The 25,459-nt window shown below is 40.9% G+C and overlaps 1 protein-coding gene across 3 annotated transcripts in view; it reads left to right on the forward strand.

Annotated features, from left to right (window-relative positions):
* LOC144693794 (uncharacterized) overlaps positions 1-25,459 on the forward strand; it is a 456,645-nt gene that overhangs the window by 366,968 nt on the left and 64,218 nt on the right. For all 3 annotated transcript variants that reach the window (XM_078563834.1, XM_078563835.1, XM_078563833.1), the window contains exon 14: positions 22,194-22,308. In XM_078563834.1, coding sequence (XP_078419960.1) covers positions 22,194-22,308 — 115 coding nt within the window. The remainder of the gene's footprint in view (positions 1-22,193; positions 22,309-25,459) is intronic.

Below are 25,459 nucleotides of genomic sequence, written 5' to 3' on the forward strand. Positions count from 1 at the left end.
AGGAAGCAGTCTCCAGAGCAGATGAGGCCAGATAGAGATGCGAGGGTGTGCGTGAAAGAATGAGTGATGATGTCCCTTGAGCTGGCAATGAGAGAGATGCCAGTGAATGTAGTATAATGGTCTTGAGTGTGAGAGTTTAGAGTGATGAGATCGTAGTCTTACCCTAGTGGCACGGGTGAGATCATTCATCCTCTATCTGCATTGGATACCCAACCTCCTCTGTGCAGCATTGGCATTGATCACGACTGCCATCGCCTACCAAGCTGGAGTGGTAATGTTGCTGCCCTCCTGCGGCCAAAGTCAGGATAGATGACATCACGGTAGGCCTCCACAGCGTCCAAAAGGCACTCGAGGGACGTGTCACTAAACCTGGGAGTTGCAGTCTTTTTGCCTTTCAGAGCTACCCTGTCTCCTATGCAGCAGTCATGGGCTGGAAGCACAGAGGTGTACGCAGGGCTGCACTGTAAATATGGTGCCCAGCGAGCTGAAGCACCACGGTGCTGGCATGGCAGGCAAATGAGAACCTTCCCACCTTGGAAACAGCGTGTTTCCCATGAATGCATAATTAATGCAGCAGGTTTGGGACAATATGGTGTGAAAAGCTGCCATTGCAGCCAGTGGGTAAAACATTCGAACAAGGAGCAGGAGTAGGCCATTCAGCCCCTCAAGCCTGCTCCACCATTTAATAAGATCATTGCTGATCTGATAGCAACCTGAAATCTTCATCCCACCTACCACCAATAACCTATCACCCCCTTGCTTACCAAGAGTCTATCTGCCTCTACCTTAAAAATATTCGAATACTCTGCTTCCAGCACCTTTTCAGGAAGAGAGTTCCAAAGACTCACGACCCTTTTAGCCAGCCAATCTTCTTCCCATTGTCAATATGTTACCCTCTATACCATGAGCTTTTATTTTCAGCAATAACCTTTGATGTGGCACTTTATCAAATGCCTTCTAGAAATCTAAGTACAGTACATCCTCCAGTTCCCCTTTATCCACAACACGTTACTTCCTGAAAGAACCCCAATAAGTTGGTTAAACACAATTCCCCTTTCACAAAACCATGTTGACTCTGCCTGATGACCTTGAACTTATCCAAGTCCCCTGCCATACCTTCTTTAATAATAGCTTCTAACATTTTCCCGACGACAGATGTTAAGCTAACTGGCCTGTGGTTTCCCGCTTTCGATCTCCCTCCCTTTTTGAATAATAGAGTTCCATTTGCTACCTTCCAATCTAATGGGACCTTCCCGAATCTAGGGGGTTTTGGAAAATTAAAAGCAATGCATCAGCTATCTCACTAGCCGTTTCTTTTAAGACACTAGGATGAAGTCCATGAGGACCCGGGCTCTTGTCAGCCCACAGCTCCAACAATTTACTCAGTACCACTTCTCTGGCGACTAATTTTCCCGACTTCCTTCCCCACTTCTGTTTCCTGGTTTATAGCTGCTTCTGGGATGTTACTTGTATCCTCTATAGTGAAAACTGATGCAAAAACCTGTTCAATTCACCTACCATCTCCTTGTTTTCCATTATCAATTCGCAAGATTCACTTTCTATAGGACCAACGCTCACATTGTTAACTCTTTTTAAAATATTTATAAACACTCTTACTGTTTTTATGTTTCTGGCTAACTTTCTCTCATACTCTAACTTTTCCCTCCTTATTAGTCTTTTAGTCATTCTTTGCTGTTCCTTATATTCTGTCCAATCTTCTGGCCTTCCACCTATCTTTGCACAATTCTATGCTTTTTCTTTAAGCTTGATACTATCTTTAACCTTTCTAGTTAACCACAGATGGTGTGTCCGTCCCTTAGCCTTTTTGTTACTCGTTGGAATGTATCTATTCTGTGCATTCCAAAATATCCCCTTAAATATTAGCCACTGCATCTCCACTGACCTATCCCTTAACTCAATTTGCCAATTCACTTTTGCCAGGTCAGTTTTCATGCCCTCATAATTGCCCGTAATTAAGTTTAAAAACTTAGTCTCAGACTCACTCCTCTCTCCCGCAAACTGAATGTAAAATTCAATCATATTATGGCCACTGCTACCTAGGGGCACCTTCACTATGAGATCATTAATTACTCCCATCTCATTTCACAATACCGGGTCTAGTATAACCTGCTCTCTGGTTAGCTCCAGAAAATGCTGTTCTAAGAAACTATCCCGAATACATTCAATGCACTCCTCATCTAGGCTATCATTGCCCACCTGACTTTTCCAGTCTGTATGTAAATTAAAATCTCCCATGATTATCGCCATGCCTTTCTGACAAGCTCCAATTATTTCTTCCTTTATGCTCAACCCTACCATGTGGTTTCTGTTAGGGGGCATTTACACAACTTCCACAAGTGACTTCTTGCTTTTACCATTTCTCACCTCTACCCAAACTGTTTCCACATCCTGCTTTCCTGAACTTAGGTCATCCCTCTCTATTGTGCTAATACCATCATTAACTAACAGAGTCACCCCACCACCTTTTCCTCCCTTCATTTAACTACCCACTACCATACTTAGTACAAATCTGGGATGATTCTGCCCTCTGCCTATAACTGTAAAAGTTACCATGTTCTCATCTTTTATGCCACTATCCTATTTCAAGTAGACACAAGGGACCTATGTATCTGAGCACCCAATCATCAGTCACTGACAATGTTTTCTCCAGAGATGGGGAATTCATTCACTTTGCAGAGATGTGATACAGCCATACATTTTCACCAAGTTGCTGGGTTGTCCAAAGTACGGGATTCAATAGATGACACTCATAACATTGTGAGCTCCCTATAGTTAATCCTTTAAACTCCCTGAATAGAAAGAGCTTCCATTTGATGAATGTAGAGATTGTGTGACCAGATGCAAAAAATTATGCACGTCAGTGCCTGATTTGAAGGAAGTTACCGTGATGTTTTGTTCTCAGGAGTTCTATACTCCCTGATCTCTTAAAGGAAAAAAATTAAGTAACTGATAGCCATGGGTGACAATGTGTACCTCTGCTGCCATAGAATCATGCAGCACAGAAAGAGATCATTCAGCCCATTGTGCCTTAGCCCTGAAATTTTTTCATTATGAAGTAGTTATCTAATTGCTTTTTGTAAGTTACCATTAGATCTGCTTACAGCATCCATTCAGCTAGTGCAATCTAGATCATTATAACTACAGTGTTTAAAAAAAAGTATCATAATCCCTCTGCAAGAACACTAACAGAAGATGCTACCATGAAGCACAAGCTTCAACGGTTGTTATTTGAGAGAACTATAGGGTTCTTAAAGAAGCATCTTTATTGTTTTGCCTGGGTCACCACCCATATGGCATTTATGGTTCCATGTTTAAAAAAAGATTCTTGGCATGTTACTATCCTGACAAACAATGGACTCATACAGGTCAACTCTAACTAACGTCATTGAATTGGAACCTGGACCTGTTTGTGCCTGATCAATTTGCCTAATGGCTATCAAATCTCAAAAGCCCTGAGTAACAGCTGCCTGAATCCCAGCTCCACCTCTGACCCGGTTCCTTTTTGGAGAAGTTAATTAGACACAAACTGCTTTGTGGAAGATATGTTAACCCAGAAATTGCCCTCCATAGTGCCTGAAGTGTGCCTACCTCCTGATTATTATAGAAGGGGACCAAGTCTGTGCCTCCTGGATTGGCCAGGATTTCAAGTCTTCCACAAGTCAGTGGATCTGTGTCTGCAATAGAGACAGGATAAGTGTATCCATGGAAATGAGGTACAAGGAGACACTGCTAGTACTGCCTCACTTGCATCTGCGTGAGACCAAAGGGTGCCAAATATAGAAGTTGATAATGGGCCTTGCACCTTTCAGTTCAGAGTGATGGAGAGGTGAGGCATTAAGATGAAGAAGGCTCAAAGAAGGCAAATGATCCAATTTAAGACCATAAGACGTAGAAGCAGAAGTACACCATTCAGCCCATCGAGGTTGCTCCGCCATTCAATGAGATCATGGCTGATCTGATAATCCTGAACTCCACTTTCCAGCCTTTTCCCCATAACCCTTGATTCCCTTACTAATTAAAAATCTATCTCAACCTTGAATATACTTAATGACCCAGCCTCTACAGCACTTTGTAGTAAAGAATTCCACAGATTCACTACCCTCTGAGAGAAGAAATTCCTCATCATCTCTGTCTTAAATGGGTGACCCCTTATTCTGAGATTATGGCCTCTGATCCTAGACTCTCCCACATGGGGAAACAGCCTTTCAACATCTACCCTGTCAAGCCCCCTAAGAATCTTATATGTTTCAATAAAGTCACCTCTCATTCTTCTAAACTCCAATGAGTACAGGCCCAATCTACTCAACCTCTCCTCATAAGGAAATCCCTCCATATCCAGGATCAACCTAGTGAACCTTCCCTGGACTGCCTCCAATGCCAGTATATCTTTCCTTTAGATAAAGAGACCAAAACTGTTCACAGTATTCTAGGTGTGGTCTAACGGGTACCTTGTATAGTTTTAGCAAGACTTCTCTATTCTTATACTCCATTCCCTTTGAAATAAAGGCCAACATTTCATTTGTCTTCCCTATTACCTGCTGAACTTGTATGTTAGCTTTTTGGGATACATGCACGAGGGCTCCCAAATCCCTCTGTGCTGTAGCTTTCTGCAGTCTTTCTCCATTTAAATAATATTCAGCTCCTCTATTCTTCCTGCCAAAAATGTATAACCTCACATTTTTCCCACATTATATTCTATCTGCCAAGTTTTTGCCCACTCACTTAATCTGCCTATATCCCTCTGTAGACTCTGTGTCATCCTCACCGCTTGCCTCCTCACCTATTTTTGTGTCGTCTGAAAAATTGGTGATAGTACATTCATTTCCCTCATCAAAGTCAATATATATTGTAAATACTTGTGGCCTCAGCATTGATCCCTCTGGCACTCCACTAGTTACAGGTTGCCACCCTGAAAATGCCCCTTACCTCAACTCCCTGTCTTCTATTAGTTAGCCAATTTTCTATCCATGCTAATATACTACCCCCAAAACCACGGGCTCTTATCTTATTAAGTAGCCTTATGTGTGGGACCTTATCAAACACCTTCTGGAAATCCAAATATGTTACATCTACTGGTTCCCCTTCATCTATCCTGCTTGTTACCTCCTCAAAGAATTCTAATAAATTTGTCAGGCATGATTCCCCTTCATGAAGCCATGCTGACTCTGCTTGATTATATTATGCATTTCTCAATGCTCTGCTATTACATCCTTTATAATAGATTCCAACATTTTCCCAATGACGGATGTTAAGCTAACTGGCCTATTTTTTGTTTTTAACCTGTTTTTTGTCTCTCTCCCTTTTTGAATAATGGTGTTATATTGGCAGTTTTCCAATCTTCTGAGACTTTTCCAGAATCTAAGGATTTTTGGAAGATTATTACCAGTGCATCCACTATCTCTGTAGCTATTTCCTTTAATATCCTAGGATGCAACCCATCAGGTCCAAGAGACTAATCAGTCTTTAGCCCCATTAGTTTCCCTAGGACTTTTTCTCTAGTGATAGTTACTGTATTTATTTCCTCCACCCCTTTTGCCCCTTGATTATTTAGTATTTTTGGAATGCTATTAGTGTCTTCTACCATGAAGATTGATGCAAAGTATTTATTCAACTCTACTGCCATTTCTTAGTTCCCCATTATTATTTCCCCAGCCTCGTTCTCTAAGGGGCCTATGTTCACTTTGGCCTCTCTCTTCTTTTTTATATATTTAAAGAAGCTGTTACTGTCCATTTTTATATTACTTGCTAGTTTACCCTCAAAGTTTATTTTCTCCCTTTTTTTTTGGTCACCTTTTGTTGGTTTTTAAAACTTTCCCAATTCTCTGGCTTAACACTGATCTTTGCCACATTGTATGTTTATCTTTCAATTTGATACTGTCCTTAACTTCCTTGGTTAACCATGGTTGGATTATCCTCCTCCTTGAATTCTCTTTTCTCACTGGGATATATCTTTGTTGTGAGTCATGAACTATTTTCTTAAATATCTGCCATTGTTCATCAACCATCTTTTCTCCTAAACTCTGGCCCACTCCAGCCAACTCTGCCCTCGTTCCTTTGTAATTACCCTTATTTAAGTTTAGCACAGTTGTTTCCAACCCAAGTTTCTCACTCTAAAACTGAATGCTAAATTCAACCATGTTATGGTCACTGTTTCCTAGGGGATCTTTTACTCTGAGATCATTTATTAAACCTGCTGCATTACACATTACCAGATCTGAAATAGCCTGATCCCTGGTTGGATCCACAACATATTGTTCTAGGAAACTGTCTTGAATACGCTCTATGGACAGAATTTTATGGCAGTGGGATTTTATGTTCCCACTGAAGTCAATGGGGTTCATAATGGCTCGCTTTACATCAGCATGAAAACAGCGTGATCATCCACTCCGGACTTCAATGGCAGTGTGCATTTCACACTGTGTCATGTTGGGAATAGCATTTGAATATATTTGAATATCATGAATGCTCATAATGAAAGTAGCTCACCGTAATCACTCTCCCACGCTGGGTGATATGGCCACGCTGGTGTCGATTTAGACCAGCGTCATTCACGATCGGATATAAGGGACGTGCAGCTGGCTAACTGCACTTCACTCATGACTTCGAGGTACGTTCGCCAATCTTACATCGCGTATTGCTCGCGGCTCCTCCAGCTTTGTGCCAGGCTGCACAGGCAACATAAAATCCCACTGCCATAAAATTCTGTCCATAGAGCGTATTCAAGACAGTTTCCTAGAACAATTTTACGGCCCTGTCCCCACCAAAAAGGGGCCGTAAAATTCTGCCCTATGAATTCTTTCTCATGGCTGCCTCTGCCAATTTGATTTTCCCAAACTACGTGAAGATTAAAGTCACGCATGATTAATGTACTGCCTTTTTTACATGCCCTCATTATCTCCTGATTTATTCTCTTTCCTACAGTATAGCTACTGTTGGGGAGGGATATAAACTACTCCCACGAGTGTCTTTTCCCTTTGTTATTTCTTACCTCCACCCATATGGATTCTACATCTTCCAATCCAAGATCATTTCCTGCTATCATACCTATTTCATCTCGTACTAACAAACAATACAGGCATTGAGGCTTAGCAGTGAGTGTCCTGGTTGGGGACTACGAAGGGGGCTGGTTGAATTGTTACTCCCGTATTACAGAGTAGCCTGCAGAGTGCCTTTTACCAGCAGGTAGAGCTCCCACTGCCTGGAGTGAAGTGTCATCAGTTGAAGCTGGTGGTCTTTCAACCATGGAACCTGGGTACAACTTAAAATTGGTTTGATGGCCATTCACCATGAAATCCACATTCCAGAGCAAAGAGCTGCACCCTTTCATCTCATCCAAGAAGAACAGCTGTGTGTCTTCTAGGTCACTGGCCTCGACCTTGTAGGTGGCTTTCGGGCTGTCTTTGCGGTGTTGGGGCTTGCAGAGCTTACCAAAATGTCCCTGCCTGGACAATGAAAGCACTGGGCAGTACTCTCAGGACATTGGTCTTTCCTGTGCAGGTGCTTTGCACCACAGAGCTGGAAGGTCATTCGGCAGGGTGGTTCATGGATGGTTTACCTGAGTTGGACAGTCCCTGGGCTTCTGTGGCTTGATATGATGGACTGAAGTTGTGTCTTCTGCCCCATGAAGTGTTGACTCCCTGTAAGATGAATGTGCCTTGTTAACGCAGCCCCAACAGTCTATAATTAAGACAACGTGCTTGGCAGCATCTGTGGAGGGAGAATCAGTTAACGTTGAGCCCACTTTGGATCAAAGAAGAGCCATCTGACTCGAAACGTTAACTTTGTGTATCTCTCCACAGATGATGCCAGACCTGCTGAGATTTTTCAGCACTTTCTGTTCTTATTTCAGATTTCCAGCATCCGCAGTATTTTGCTTTTGTTTAAACAATCTAATTTGTTTGCAGCGTCCCACCATACCTTCAGCCCTGAAAGCTTCCTGGCTGCTGATCTCTAACAGCAGCAACAATCAGAAAGCCCAAAGGTCATTACCTAGTCCAGCAGCTGCTCTTATATTCTTACCTCTTTTTTTTTTAGTGAAGTCAGAAGGTGGGCCCACACCAAAAATCAAGCATACTGATGCCTAGACAGATGGAGCGTGTTTTCGGCTTTTTGCATTTGTCCAGTGCCTGGACAAGGAAGAGGGAAACATTTTTGTAGCCATGGTTACCTCACAATCTAAAATAATCCTGACATTTTGGTCACATTTTTCAAATATTCTGAGAGGAGAGGGGTGGAGCACTCAGAAAAACAGCAGTGTCTTGTTCATCTGGGACACAAGCTATTTCCGGATGTTTCCGGTCAGCACATAAGGGACAGGATCTCTCCCCACTCCTTATCAGACAAATGAACACAACAAGATGAAGCCATGAGCAGGAAATTGTGATGCCAGGAGTTCCCACTCTTTAAGCTGGTCTACAGACCAGAGTATCATTGGAGACCATTATATCAGATTAGGTGAAGCAGATTGGCTTCTCCAAGGGCATATGTGGGGCCTTTGGCGATGTTCAGCCCAGCTGAGCATACTGCGTAACCAAAGAAAGTGATTTAAAATAAAAATCTGATAATTCTGCAAACTCTGATGGAGTCAGAACTGGATAGTTGCATCAGGCATGACCCTGGCATAAACACTGGGGTCAGTAGTGATAATCATTTAATTAAAAAAACACACAAGATAATTTATTTACATTGATTTGAGAAGATCTAAATCTTGCAACAAGTCAATGGACATCTGGGATCCAGATTAACATATATTAACGAGGCACCCAGGTACTTAAGCTGTCTGTTATTAAAAAACAAGGCCCAGTTAAGATGGCAGAAAGTGAGAATCAAGTAGGAACAAAGCAATTCATCTTTGCAAGATTCGTTAACTCTGTGTCTGTTCTATTGCCGCCTGTTTCTGTGGGTAACAATCCCCCTACAAAGAATGCCTGGAGTAGGAACTCCTCTGTTTAAAATTTATGTATACTTGGTGAACCATTCAGATGCAGAGGATCTTTTGGACAATAGGAAAAAAGTTACATTACTGTACAGATACTTTATTTTAAATGAAAGTGACCTTGTTACTCTGCTCGCCCAATTATTGTTCCCTGTATAATCCTGGAGCATTGGCTGAGCACTTTCAATACCTGAGTGTAACTGTGTGTGCCTGAGTGTGTAGACATCTTTCAATGGGATGGTAGGCACAGGATATTAAAAGTGCAATTTGTACAGATCTTTACCTCCAGGGTCAGCATCTAGACACCTCCATCAAGCAGAAAATATATGGTTTAATTTAGAAGCAGTGAAGCATGTAGATTTTCCTCAAGGGAACTAAAAACACTGATCTTCACACTCCTATAGCGAGAATTCACTCAACACTTTGATAAAGTCCTACATTAGTTAGGTTAACTCCTTTTGGGAACAAATGCACATTGTTTCCTGAGTTCTGAAGAAGTCATCTGTACTCGAAACGTTAACTCTTTCTCTCCACAGATGCTGTCAGACCGGCTGAGTTTTTTCAGCAATTTTTATTTTTGTAGCACATTGTTTCCTGTTCTTGGTAATATCATCTTATAGCCTTATATCGAGATAGCCTCTAAACCTTCTCTTTCAAGTTAAAGTACAAAACACAAATGATGCTCACAATGGCATCTCTAACTAAAAGCAAGTAAGGCGATCAAAGGAGCCATTTTCTGCTTTTTTTTAAACTTCTGTATTGGACCTTCTGCTGTTTAGCATTTACCTGATCTTTAATACTGCTTTAACTATTCCAAATATACAGTCCTTCCTAACTTCCATTTCATTGTGAAGCTCATATTGACTGCTTGAAATTAGTATTGTCAGTCAAAAGTGAAGGCTTTATTTTGATATTTGCAATGCTTTCCAGAATGCCTGCAGAAATCGAAGATTCCCAGGTCATTGTCAAAACCAAATGTAAATGGTAAATGGCTTAACATAGAAATGAAGATGGCTTTTAACTCCCAGACAGGAAGTCAGAAGAGCCAATGGCCGTTCAGCCTAAGCTGTCCATGACAAGCTTCAGGTGCTTAATGGCCTGGTCACATTGTTACAATCTCCATAGAGATAAATAACTTTTAAAGAGAAATTCAAACTTCCAGTTAATAGATGAAAGAATGATACATCAAGATTTCACATTTTAAAACTTTTATTGTAACAAGTGACTAAAACCTTATTGACTAAACACTATTTTCTTTCTGTAGGCAACTTTTACTTTAAACTACAGAAAAGAGATTCTCCATTTGACTTATACCATGGCCAAAAATCTCCTGCTATGGTTATATGATACACTATCTCTTAAGTGGACACTTTATCCTCCGGAAACCAGTCTAAAATTATTCTCAGCTCCCAATGGCTTGCTTCCTTTTCACTGTTCCAGCCAGGTAACTTCTAATCCCAGAACTGCCTTTCACTGTTAGGGTTATGCTGCAGATACCTTTGGCCTTTGACAGTTCGGCGGGCGCACAGCCGACTCCGGTGTGCACCCGAACTGAAAATCGGAAAGATGCGCTGTGACGTCGGGACGCATGCCCAACGTCACCGTGCATCATTTTACGCATCGGTGAGCAGGCCCCACCCCCGCACACCGAACAAAAGATTCTGGCCCTGGAGCCAGGCCACCAGCGCCAAGGTGCATTGTACAAGAGATTGGAGGGGGGTGGGTGTTATTGGTGCCATTTCATGGGCAGAATTTTCTGTCTGCTGCGTGGGCGGGCCCGACCCAATCTCCGGCGGGCGGGGAGCCAATCCCTGCCGGAGAAGTGGGCCCCACCGCAATTTTACGTGGGTGGGCCAATTAAGGCCCACCCAGTGTGACGCCCGGCGGGAAGCGCTATGCGCTTCCTGTGTGGGCGGGGTGGGGGGGGGGGGGGATTCCCCAAAAGCAAGAGTGCGCTCTTTCACGCATGCTCACGAAAGAGCGCACATATCCCTGAGGCTAAGTGCTGCCTCAGGGAGATCGCTGACACTTTTAAAAACATTAAAAATAGAAAAGAAAATCCTTAACATGTCCCCCTTATGTGACAATGTCACATGAGATAGGACATGTTCATAAATTACACTAAAACTTTATTAAACTTTTTTAAGTTCCTGCATGAAACCTCATCCCGCCGGTGGATGAAGTTTCATGTTTTTTCTATTTGCCGCCGGGGCTCCTGGCCTGCCCGCCAACCTTACATGATATTTTTAAAAACCTATCCATATTCTGGTCACTTGCTCAAAGAAGTAATTAAGGTCAGTGGAGCAAGATCTAATTTCCCAAAGCAAGGCTGGGAAACAATTCCTGCAGCTACTTCTGATGGAATAATTTTGGCTACACACTCATCTATAATATTTGGCAAACTGTATCATCAAAGGAAAAAACAGAAGCAAAAAAACTCTACCTTTATGCCTAATCTGTCCTGACAAATTTCTCCAAGAACCAATTCCTTGCAAAGCTTTTCTCAGTTTTACTATCAGTACAATTATCCAATATCCTTTTATTCTAATACTGGCTATAGCTTTCCTGTGCTGTTATTTAATATTTGTTCCTCCTTCCCTGACAGTTGAAGCATTGAGGATGTGATGAGGCACTACACAAATTCATGTTATTTCTTCCCCCCCCTGAGGGTTTAAACTCAATGATTGACATAAAACCATTATAAACAGCAGTTGGGTATTCCAATTTCTCTCATCACAGGATTGTGATATTGGAATTACTGTGTGTAGATAGTTTCCAAGTGTAGGATGTGTTTACTAAATATATACTTCTTTTGTACAGAGCAGTTTATTAAAAATTGATCAGAACTTTAATCTTTTTTACGGCCTATGAAAATGTAAAAAAAAGCAGCATGGGATTTCTCCAAAGAGTGTAAGGAAAAATGAGAATGTAAATTTACACGTAAAAGTAAAAATTAAAAGGCCTTGGTTGCCTTGAGCCTATTGCTTCCAGTGGGGTGAATTAAATTCTTAAAAATTTGCTGCATAGTCTTAAATGTTATCAACACACCAGTGGTGACTCTTTGTACTTTGTCTTATGCCAGAAAGTTTTTTTCAAATGGTCTTCTTCCGCTGTAACATCATGAATTTCACCTCCTGTGACCTTATAAGTTACTTTTAAAGGGATAAAAAGAACACAGAAAATAGCAATAAAAAGGAAAAGATTATGTGAGTTTTAGACGAATTGGTAAGAAAAATGCAAATGGTAATACAGGCGTAAGAAGAAAGTTGGTTCAGCGTGAGAAAACTAAGAGGGGAAAAGAAAGGGATGGATGCTTGGTGTTGCCAGAGGTCACCAGTAACGGTTATTGGCTTAGTACAAAGAGGAGAAGAGTCAATTCTCTCTTAACTCTCAATTCGCTTTATTCACGTCGTTAGATCATCTACATATAGGTTATACGTCTGGTTAAATATAGACATGCAGTTTACATTACAGCAGGTTATACAGTTTTATACCCAAACTAGGATCTAAACGCACACCCACTAGGTTTCTCTGACACACCCTGAGTGGTCACAGAATATAAAAGCTAATACCCGAAAAGGAGAGCTGATGCTGGCCAGGTGTTCCGTTCTCTCTCTCTTTCGATGTCGTCCCTACGTTGCTGACGTCGGTTCTTCCGCTTCTGCGATGGTTGGTCTCCAGAGTTCTTGCTGGCTGCACACCCGAGATTCTCCATTCTTATTCCGAATCTTATATCTTCAAGCTGTGCAGTCTCTCTCCCGTTGGTTTAGGCTTGCTCGCCTAGTCTGTGGCATCTCCTCATTGACTCTGTCCAAAGAACTGAGGTAGCATAACCTCATTACTCCTTTTCTAAATAAGGACTTGTGTCTCATCACATTCCCTTTGTCTTTGCTAATTCAAACTGATTCCAGCCAGCTCAGGCCAGTGACTGAGCTCAGGTTACTTCAGTTCAAAAGTTGCTCAGGAGTTTCTGCAGAAACATGGCCAACATTGGAGATGCACAAATATTGTTCTCCTTAGAATAATCTATCATCTTGTTAGAATTCGGCCTTACCATGATTGTGAAAAATATTCCTCAGTTATTTTCCTGACCTTTTTCTGAACACACACCATTGGACAGCTCAAACACCACCACCTGCAAGTTCCCCTCCAAATCACTCACCATTCTGACTTGGAAATATATACACTGTTTCTTCACTGTCGCTAGGTCAAAACCCTGGAACTCTCTCCCTAACAGCACTGTGGATGTACCTACACCACATGGACTGTAGCAGCTCAGGAAGGCAGCTCACCACCACCTTCTCAACTGCAATTAGGGATGGGCTATAAATGCTGGGCTAGCCAACGATGCCCACATCCCATGAAAGATTTTTTTAAATGCATCTGAATCACTTGCAGGCCTTACCAGTATGTGCATCTACTGTCAGGTAGTTCTTTTAATTTTGTGTGGAACTTCTGCTGTTACAATTGTACAGTACAACTGTAAACATACAATTTTATCACAAGATTTCTGAAAACCATTAAATTTAGAATAGAAGCAAAATACTGCAGGTGCTGGAAATCTGAAAGAAAAACAGAAAATGTTGGAAAAACTCAGCAGGTCTGACAGCATCTGTGGAGAAAGAAACAGAGTTAACGTTTCGAGTCCGTATGACTCTTCTTCAGAGCCCAGAGCAGAGAAGGGTCATACGGACTCAAAACATTAACTCTGTTTCTCTCTCCACAGATGCTGTCAGACCTGCTGAGTTTTCCCAGCGTTTTCGGATTTAGAATAGAAGTTCAACTTCATCATGAAGAGAGGTCAAGATTAATTAACATAAAATTCTAATTTTTAAACATTCAGCATTCTTGAGGGGGAGACTAGAACTACGGTCCATAAGCAAAAATCTAATAGAGTTCAGGAAAAATGTCTTTACCGAGAGAGCAATTAGAATGTGGAACTTGCTACTGCAATGAGTAGTTGAGGCGACTAGCATAGATGGATTTGAAGTGAAGCTAGATAAGTACTGTGCAGAAAAGGAGCAGAGTGGGAGGAGGCTCTTGTAGAGAATAAACACTTGGCATCGGCCTGTTGGGCTGAATGGCCTGTTTCTGTGCTGTAAATCCTGTGCACTATGTAACTGTGGTTGAAAGAAAATGAGATGTATAGAACACACATTTGGACAGTTGAATCTACTGTTTAGATTGATTCAGGGGAGAGAAGGCTACTGTACAGCCCTAAATAGATCTTCTGTATTCTGCAAAATGTTGCTTTCTGAAGAGGAACCACCCTGTAAGGGCAGACAAGGGGAGGATCATGAAGATATTGAAAAAGATGTATTGAGTGAGGTTCAGAATCTGAATTTGCCAGTTCCACTTGAGCAGCAACAAGGCTAGCAAATCTGTCAATTCTCTTAACATTCAGAGGCCCTTCAGTGTAAGTATTTCTGTATTCTGTCGTCTAAGGACTGTCACAGTAACCCCAATTTATACTTCATCTATTTGCAACATACATCTAGTAGTATACTATTAAGCAGAAAGTCTAATGATTCTAAGTATGCCAAAGACCCAAGTTCAAGTGCAAAAGTGCACAGTTTGTTTATAATAAACAGGTGTGTCTTATAAATTTCAATGTCTGCTTATACACTATTATATTTTAAAATCACCACCCCCAACCCCTGAGCCAGGGAGTAAGGCTCCGGAGGCAGAGGGTTCATTCACTTTACACCACACTATTTGTAAACCCTATAAGGCCTGTAACACTCTGGATAGCCATGAATAAGACTTGCAGGAAAAGATTTACGATCATTTTCATTACCTAAATCAATAATAAAGTGCAAAACTATCAAAAATTGGACAGTGCTAATGTTCTTTGACAGTGCTGCCAGAGAAGGCAGTTACATTTTACAGAGATTATAGGGATCAATAAACCTCCTACGGCTTAGTACATATAACCAGGGTAGATTTTTCGATTAAAAAAATGTTTGGTAGCTTGGTCCAAAGATTAATGCAATTAATTAAAAGCACAACTGCCACTTACAACATTTGTACCGTGGATAGTATTGTCCTGAATTTCTGTAAACATCATATCATTTTAAATATGACACTACCCATTTTCTGGTAGTCATTTTAGCAGAAACAAATTAGCATATTTCCTTGGTTGCTCATGACAAGAGAAATTGGAGATTTTCTTATCAGTCTCGTGCTAATCTGATTTTAATGATGTACATATGGAGCATCTGTTGAAGTAGTCGTTCCAATGATTCATTGCTTTTTTTGAATATTTATTAACAAAATCTTGCATCTGATCCTATAAATCAACCAGTAGTGAAAGCATGTGACCTATTTACATTTCCAAATGTATCCCCCCACCACCAAATATATGAATTAATGTATGGTGTGTGAGTGCCCCCTACTGTTAAATTGCAGCATTTCCAAATTAGTCAGTTATAGAGCTTCAGGGCAGAAACCAACTTGTACAGGAATATTTTATGACGCCTCAATGGTTGTGGTGGGCAAAAATGGCCTTTGTTTCATTAAACTTCTGCAAGGTTAGCATGTCAGTAACATAATTCTATTAATTTTGCTGCAGAGATGACAACATAGCTATTATTTATTCTTTGTCAGTTCCTAGATTTGATATTTTGTGCTTTTTTCTTTCCCAACAGTCTGTCTACATTTTGAATATTGAGGCAATAAGTACAAATGAGAGTTATGTACTAAAATTAAAATATTTTCTTGTAGAGAGCTAATTTTTGATGAGTGTATTGGTGCCATACATAATACTAATGTATTTTACACACATATTCATCTAGCTCCACAGTAACTCTTACAATCACATTTAATAACAGCGAGCATAAAAGTAATTTTTAAGTGTAATGATAAGTGACTTTATGTTAGTACAGATGTTTTTTTTATATGTTATAATTTTTGCTATTTCAAAACATGGGACAATCTAGGTTTTACCATAATTTTCAAAATTAAACTTTTAAATTATTTGCTTAATTGGCATTTAATTTTCTATACAGCTTTCTATAAAGTGTATTTTCCTTCATGTACATTCTTTGCATTTCTAAGATCCAAATATTATTTGATTGATTTTCCTGTCAGCAGACAATAGCAATTAGATGTATTGCTGCTCCTGTGCCTTAAGACTATTCTCTATTGGTAGCACTTGCCAGGCAATACCAGTAACCTTTTTTTTTAATCACAGGCCTGTATGTAAAAAAAAATGTTGGGTTATTCTTTATTATCTTCATGTGGCAAAATTACTCCTTTTTGTGAAAAGAAACAGCAGTAGATCAAGATGCAAAACTGTCTTGTTAACCCTTTGAAATACAAGAGGAACATTTTCAGAATCATTTAGCACCCCTTGAATGTAAGGCTTGTATGTAATGTAATGGTAGTTTTAAAAAGGTAAATCTGAGATTACTTAAAATTTCACAGCACTTTCAGAATATTAACAATTACCTTCATCCTACTCTCTGAATTTCCCTGCCTGATCCTATTTATCTTTCTTTTAAAACACCATTACAAAACCCATCTTTTTGACCAAGCATTTCATCACCTGTCCAAATCTGCCCCTTTCTGGTCCATGATTGGTTTCCAGGTGCCTTCCAAGAAGCACCTTGGGATATTTTTTTAAAATTACAGGCTAAACTACAGATTAAATACAGATTATATAAATGGAAGTTATTGTTCATAAATAGATCAGCTGCCTCCAAATTATGTATTCATCATCAAAACTAGCCAGCCTCCTATTTCAAGGAAGTATTCCATAACCATGAAATTTCTAGAGACTGCTTTTGAATTACGGGCTTCATAAAATTTAAATTTTGAGAGACACATGGAGAGAGGGAGACAAGTAAATGAAAGATCTGAAGGGGTTGTCAGTTATTCAGGAATTTTGTCCTGTCTGTTTAAGGCCTGTTGTCTCTGGATCTCTCTTTCCCCCCCCCAAAAAAATACATTTTAAAACCCAGCCTGCAAAACAAAAAAAAGTCAGTCTTATTATTGTTAATAAAATATAAAAGCCCTGGTTCTACGTAACCTCCGGCGACTCGTCTTTGGATCTTTTCAATGTAAAGGAAGGGGAACTATCGCTGCTATTTTTCCTCTTATTCCACAACTATTTTTTTTTTACAACCATTCTACTCCTGTCTCTCTCTCCATTGAAACATGGTAGAAAAAGTTTGTCTTCACAGTTGAAGGTTGGCAGCTATCTTCAATGGAAGGGCCTGCCTCTGGAGAGACATGGGTTAGACACACTCATGAAAAGTAGGAGTTATCTGAGAAGCCTTCTTAGTTTTAAGTGCGTAAATGGACTACAGTTCCCAGCATACTTAGCAGAGTTCACTGCATTTTTTAATGTACAGCCAGCAAGAAAACGTGGAATTGCAGGCAATGATTAATTAATAACTCTGCAACCAGTTAGCATTGGCTGCACACCTGACTCATTTTAAAGAGGTCCTAGCATTAATTTAAAGAAATGTCCATGACCAGAGGCATGTAGCACCTGCTTGATTTCAGGTGATATGGAATTTCTAGACTGGCTTATCTTTGAAACTATTCTCTTCAAGTCAGTCCAGCTACAAGAGCTGAATTGTTAATAAGGTTACAGAGATGCCTGGCAGCGAGTGAAACAGAGTTAACATTTCAAGTCAAATATGACTTCTTCAAAAGAAGAATCTTCTTCAAAAAAAGAATCTTCTTCAAAAAAAGAATCTTCTTCAGAAGATTCTGAAGCAGAGTGATATTCAACTTGAAATGTTAACTCTTTCTCTCTCTTTCCATAGATGCTGCCAGACGTGCTGAGTATTTCCAGCACTTTGTTTAGATTTTAGATTTCCAGCATCCACACTACTTTGCTCTTATATATGCAGAGGTGCCTTCCCTTGGCTAAGGAGGCTATGGATTCAGAGCTGCTGGGTCTTGCGATGAAAAGAAGGATGTCCATTGAACATCATATATATATATATATATATATATATATATATATACATGTACAGACACGGAGGTCACTTTTCTAACATGCGGCATATGACAATGGTCATGATTTGGTTTACAAGCTTCTAAACAACATCATTAGGGAAGCTTTTCATTGCAGAGATCAATAGGGAGTATGGCAGCTACATTGTAGGTTGTGATCGACCACCCCGCTTGCCGATAAATGGTCACTCAGAACATGAATCCGGGTGACTGGAATTGGCTGCCATAAGGTTGTTTTAAAAGATATAGCATATGCCAGGCTTCTGGGAAAGCACATTTAAACAGTCGGGAAACATTGTGAGATAGCACCATTATAGATAAGTGTCCTGTTAGTTTGGTTCACACCATATGACATTAAAAGCAGCTGAGTCCATTGGGCAAAGCAAAGGCTATGAGCCCTGACAACAGTAGTGTTGTCAAGACCTGTACACCAGAGTTAGTTATTTCACATATCAATCAACAACACTGACATCTACCCAACAATGTGGAAAATTGCCCAGGCATATTCCATTCACAAAAAAAAAAGAACAAATCTAATCTGGTCAATTGCTGCCCTGGTACTCTGCTCCCAATTGCCAAAAAAGTGATGGAAAGAGTCATCGGTATTGCCATCGAACAACACCACTCACCAATAACCTGCTCATTAATGATCAGTTCATGTTCTGCCAGAACTGTGGACAAGGGGAGGCAGTGATGTAGGAGGGGAGGCAAAGGTGTAGTGGTATTGTCACTGGACTAGTAATCCAGTGACCCAGGGTAATGCTCTGGGGACCTGGGTTTGAATCCCAACATGACAGATGGTGGAATTTAAATTCAATAAAGTACCTGAAATTAAAAGTCTACTGATGACCCGGAAACCATGCTGATTGTCATAAAAATCCACCTGGCTCAGTAATGTCCTTTAGGGAAGAAAATCTGCTACATTCCCTGTTCTGGCCTACATGTGACTCCAGACCCACAGCAATGTGGTTGATCCTTAAATGCCCACTGAATTGGCCTAGCAAGCAACTCAGTTGTATCAAACAAGTCAGTTTGAAGTCAGAATGAAACTGGATGGGCCACCTGGCATCGACCTAGGCATCGGAAATGACAACAGAAAACTCAGCCCTGTCGACCCTGCAAAGTCCTCCTTACTAACACCTGGGGGCTAGTGCCAAAATTTAAAGAGCTGTCTCACAGACTAGTCAAGCAAAAGCCTGACATAGTCATACTCATGGAATCATACCTTACAGATAATGTCCCAGACACCTCAATCACCATCCCTGGGTTTGTCCTGTCCCACTGGCAGGACAGCCCCCGCAGAGCTGATGGCACAGTGGTATACAGTCGGGAGAGTGTTGCCCTGGGAGTCCTCAACATCAGCTTGGGACCCCATGAAATCTCATGGCATCAGGTCAATCATGGGCAAGGAAACCTCCTGCTGATTATCACGTACCATCCTCCTCAGCTGATGAATCAGTGCTCCTCCATGTTGAACGCCACTTGGAGGAAGCACTGAGGGTGGCAAGGGCACAGAATGTATTCTGGGTGGGGAACTTCAATGTCCATCACCAAAAGTGGCTCAGTCAAGGCAGCATTTGACTGAGTGTGGCATTAGGGAACCCTAGCAAAACTGGAGTCAATGGAGGGAGAAAACTCTCTGCTGGTTGGAGTCATGCCTAGCACAAAGGAAGATGGTTGTGGTTGTTGGAGGTCAATCATCTTAGTTCCAGGACATCACTGCAGGAGTTCCTCAGGATAGTGTCCTAGGCCCAATCATCTTCAGCTGCTTCATCAATGACCTTCCTTCCATCATAAGGTCAGAAGTAGGGATGTTCGCTAATGATTGCACAATGTTCTGCACCATTTGCGACCTCTCAGATACTGAAGCAGCCAGTATCCAGGCTTGAACTGACAAGTGGCAAGTAAGATTCCTGCCATACAAGTGCCAGACAATAACCATCCCCAACAAGAGAGAATCTAAGCATTGCCCCTTGACATTCAATGGCATTACTATTACCATTGCTGAATCCCCCACTATCAACATCCTGGGGGTTACCATTGACCAGAAGCTGAACTGGACTAGCCATTTATATTCTGTGGCTACAAGAGCAGGTCAGAGGCTAGGAATCTTGCAGCAAGTAACTCAGGTCCTGACTCCCCAAAGCCTGTCCACCATTTACAAGGCACAAGTCAGGAGTGTGATATTCTCCACTTGCCTGGATGAGTGCAGCTCCAACAACACTCAAGAAGCTCAACACCATCCAGGACAAAGCAGCCCACTTGATCGGCACCCCATCCACAAACATTCACTTCCTCTACTACTGATGCAGTGGCAGCAGTGTGTACCATCTACAAGATGCACAGCAGGAACTCACCAAGACTCCATAGGCAGCACCTTCCAAACCTATGACCGTTACCATCTAGAAGGACAAGGGCAGCAGACACATGGGAAGAACACCAAAACCTGGAATGTTCCCCTCCAGGCCACACACATTCCTGACTTGGAAATATATCGCCATTCCTTCACTGTTGCTGGGTCAAATACCTGGAACACCCTTCCTAACAGCACTCTGGGTGTACCTACACCACATGGACTGCAGCGGTTCAAGAAGGTAGCTCACCACCACCTTCTTAAGGGCAGTTAGGGATGGGCAATAAATGCTGACCCAGCCAGCAAAGCACACATCCCATGAATGAATAGAAAAAAGCTCATATGCAGCCTTGATGACTAAAGAGAGCTGAGAGTCGCTGTCTTCTACATCAAGGCAGCATTCAACCAAGGAGCCCTAGCAGAATTGCTCAGTGGACGGTCAAAGCAAAAATCTTTGGAGTTATGCCTATCACAAAGGGATATGGATGTGGTTATCGGAGGCCACACAGGATATCACCATAGGAATGCTTCAATATAGTGTCCTCAGCCCAGTTATTTTCAGTTGCTTCATCAATGACCTTTTCTCCGTCAAAAGGTGAGGAATGTGGTTGTTCAGTGACAACTACACAACTATTCAGCTCCAATCTCCCAATTATTGTCAGATAATTAAGCAGCTCATGCCAACTCACAGGAGGGCCAGGATACCATCCAAATTTGGGTGGACAAGTAGCAGGTAAAATTTTTAGTGGAATCTGTTAATTTTAGTTGGAATCTCACTCACCCTAGCTGAATGAAGCCATGGTAATTTTCAGTGCTAGCCTTATTAACCGGCTATTGGCTGACTTCCTTCTAGAATTGGTAGGAAATGGGTGGGATGCAGCTGCTTGCCTACAGAATTCTGGGCAGCCCTTAGCAGGCTGCTGGCACCAAGGCAATCATGGGGACAGATGGAAACTGGGGGAGTCCGGGTTAGGGGCGAAATAAATTTTCCTCATGGGACCAGGAAGAGGAGTGCCTTATAAGGGTTAATTTGAACCTTTCACACCCAGCAGAAAGCCGGCAGGTAAACAGTTAAAATCGACTAGGTGCCTTAGCTGCCAATTTCCCACCCGGGTCCTGTTGTCTGATGTTAATTTACTCTGGAATGTTCCTCCAGACCCTACAAAGGAAAGTAAAAGCCATACTTGGAATGGACTCCTCTGCTTTTTATCCTCTTCTGACTAGTGTTTACTAGACTCGGCTTCCTTACTCAGATCGGAGATTAAATAGTGTATCGGGCTCAATGAGATCATTGCATCCTGACCTGAATATAAGTCCCACTAGGTTAAAGCAGGTGCACTGCCACCCAATCAGAAGAACAAGTTCAAATCGAGACACCTCAGCAGAAAAGTCACCGGGTTGCTTTCAACTGCTTACCAGCTTGATTTTTGCTGGACAGGTAGGATTACAAACCGCCCCCCCCCTATATCACCTTTCCATACTCATTGTTGGGTTTATTGTTCTGGAATTCCTCACTTAATATCACAAGGCAATTCAAGGAGAAAGCTCACCATCACTATTTAAAGGAAACTTGTGATAGGTAATAAACGTAGTCTTATCAGTGCTCCCCACATCCCAAGAGCATATTTTTAAAAAGGCAGCTTCCTTCAGCCAACTGCTCAGGAAGATTTGAACTGTAGGTTGCTCTGGAGCTACCTTGGGTCAGTTCACAGGAAAAATACTGGAGCAAAACATGTCTTGGAATAGCGAGAGGATCCATTGGTAAACCAATCAGAGATGGCTCCTTGGTACAAGTTTAAATAACAGGGAACCTTGGGGCTCAAACCATTGCCTTTCATAACTTTGCATTAAAATCCTGAGAGATGATGTTGTTCCTTTACTTGTCAAACATGTTAGAATTCACCTCTTTTTTGACAGATTATAATGGAACAGTACAGAAGATTTGCCTGGGTGGCCTGGTTTACAGAGATTTTCATCACTGTCAGCATTACTGTTTCTTTCCTGGTGCTTGGATCTGCAATGAAGCATACATGTAAGTCAACTTTTCTAGATATTATTGAATTTAATTGCTCAGGAATTTAGTAATAGTTGGCAAAAAATTATTTATCATATATATTTTAAACTCTCAATTCAGGATACAGTTTAATTAATCAGTTTATCTCATAGGTAATTTTTATGGCATTTTTTAAAGTAGTTTTTTGGCTACACTTATGTCTACATCTGTCTACATTAAAACTCCAACATACCTGTTGTAATAAACAGTTTTGTAGCATATTAGATATTAGATAAAGACCGAGTTTTAGAAAAAGGACAAAGCTGTGAGAAGCATCTTCAAAAAAAAAATGTCATGCTTGATAAGTTTTTTAAAAATTAGCATGCAGAGCAAATAGATCTCTGCCTAGCCCCATGCAGTCCAAGGTCACCTCGGGCACCACATCATGATTGTTTCTTTGCACAACTTCAGAGCTAATTTTTAACTGAAGTATATTGTTTTGGGTTTGGAGGTGTGATGAAATAACATAAAAAGTTGAAGTGGAGAATATATAAATTTAATATTTAAGATTAATCACCAAGTTGTTGCATATTATTACATTGCTCTCAGCTTTGTTCTGTGTGAAGATCCAGATGGATTTCGCACTGAGAATAGATTGCAGAACACAAAGGAATAATACACCAAAGGCATGAAAAGTACAAAATGTCAATCTGTCGACTAACTCCAGAACAATGAGCAGAGTAGAGTTCTCTTTCTCTTGTTATTTTGATTCATCCCCATCAGAAAATTAGCAACAGATTGTAGATAGAATAGCTTGCTCATTAATAATAATATCTTGACAATATTAAAACACTAATCATATCAAACATATTCCAATAGTATTCGTCACAAGTCACTGGAAGAATAAATTATTCCACTGTAGCAATGAATGCAAATTTGGTACACAAGCTTAAAAGGTCTAACTCTCCCAATTAGACAATGAGTGTCATTAATTACTAAACCCACATATAGGGTTGGGTTTTCCTGTTGGGTCATGATCCCAAGGTCAGCCTCAATTCTGGGTCAGGAACTCAGAAGTGGCTGTGCCAAGACGTTGCTCATGATCTTCCCAGAAGTGGCCAATTCACCTCTAGGAGACCTGCCAATTAACAACGGTGGGTGGACCAAGGAAGCAGGAAGCCCAATAGGAAGTCCCGCAGCGACGTCCAATCAACGGTCCCATCAGAAGAGGGGGTGAGGTTGAGGCAGGCAGGAGACTGCAAGGGCACCTCAAAACAGAGGCACTCTCTGCAGCATTGTAACTAATTAAAAATCTTCCATGGCCACAGCTGCCAGACCATCAGTGTGGTGGGGGAAGCCCTTCACAGGTTGGCCTGCAGCTGTGGCTGTCATATCCCAGCAGGTCTGTGTTGTGGTGACGCAGAGTAGGCGTTGATGGCACCCTTGATCTGCCGCTGGGAGGCAACCTCAAGTTAAATGATGGGCTCCAGCCTCAGCAGGGAGGTTGTGGGGGGTGGGGAACCAGTCACCAACAGGTGATGGTGGCATCTCTTCCCCCATTTGACCCAGTAATGGCCCTAATTGGCTGCCCACTGTTGCCTCTGTCACGTTCACCCTGCCTCTGGCAAGGTTGGTCGAAGGCGGCTCCATTTTGCTGCCAGTCCCGTATCCTAAACTGCCTCCATGGAACTGGGAAAATTAACCCCTAGCCTTTAAGAGCAACTAAGCTCAGATAAAAAACCTCTGTTCGCAAATTTTGGCTGTAGATTCAATTAATAAATGGTCTATTAGTGAGTTGGAATATTTAATGTAAACTGTAAACAGCGTATTATTAGCATTATGCTGAGCCTTATGACTTACCATCACCATGCCCAAAATAATCAGTTATGTTTTTGGGGAGCAACTCAAAATATATATTTACCACTACTTAGTTCAGTCAGAACTCAGGATGTCATAACAGTGAATTGGTTCCACATCAGCATTATAGAATCTAGGAAAATAGATGTAGGAGTATAATTCGTATCCTTTTTGTTCCTGAATTTAGTGAACAAATTCAGAAGTTCCCAGATGATCCTTCCAGAATTAATAGTTATAATTACACACAATGTCCTATTTAAAATGTTAAATGCATAACTTGGATCAATCACATTCTTTGTAGAAGTACAGGAATTATTTAGTGATCAGATTTTAATTAGGGTCTGCTTACATATCTAATTACACAATTCACAATTAGAATAACGGTAATGCTGATGGTAATGAAATAATCGCCAGAATTTTTATACAGGTGTTGGTGTAAAATATTCACCTGTAATTTCCTGCGTCGGGGATATTGGTCATAAGTTAGACCATTGTGTGCCCTGAATGAACAATGTAGAATTTACAACAGAATATTCTAATCTAAATATGAAAGAAAAGATGAGCCAGTGTCAGCTAAGAATCTTTCAACTTTGCTTAGGGACAAATATTCTAAAGAACTTTTACTATCCTTTCCAGCCCAATTGACATATGGTTTGCCTACTGTGGATTAAACATACTTTGTATAAACATTAATACACAATTGTTGAATTGGCTTTTTGGCATTTATTTATTCTTGAGGGACCTTTTAGCCAATTAGACTTGTGAAGTAACAGATGAACAATGATTAATGCTTAAAAGGAAACATTTTAAAAATAACTTAAAAGCATGGTTACTAATACATTTTTATTGACGAGACAATGTAATGGTTTAAGAACCTGTCTTTGAACAAGTCCCAATCAAACAGAATGCTTGTCATTTAAATGAAATCAGTGAATGCATTTAAAGTGAATAAATCACACTGCTGGCACAACTCTAGTGCCATTATTTTTCCCTCTGGGTGGCAGTGACAAAAAACAGGTGTTAATTCAGGAAATTCATGATTATCATTGATTTTAATGGTAGGTGAAGTTATGGTAATTAAATTCAGTGAGGGTAACGCAAAATGTTCCCAAGAAATTATGGAATGATATAAGTAATGCCATAAGTCGCATGCACAATAATTTTCTCAAACTTCTGCGCTATAGGTAGACAGAAAATTATTGCAACATACATTTCTCTCCCAGTAATGCTTCAGGTCAAGCGCTTAATCCAAGGTAAGCTCAGTAGCACCTCAATTGGACACTTCAACTTCTTGGCTTATTTATCAATTCTGTTCAGGAGACCTCAAGCTTTT

The sequence above is a fragment of the Cetorhinus maximus genome, chromosome 19 (genome assembly GCF_964194155.1).
Source record: "Cetorhinus maximus chromosome 19, sCetMax3.hap1.1, whole genome shotgun sequence".
NCBI lineage: Eukaryota > Metazoa > Chordata > Chondrichthyes > Lamniformes > Cetorhinidae > Cetorhinus > Cetorhinus maximus.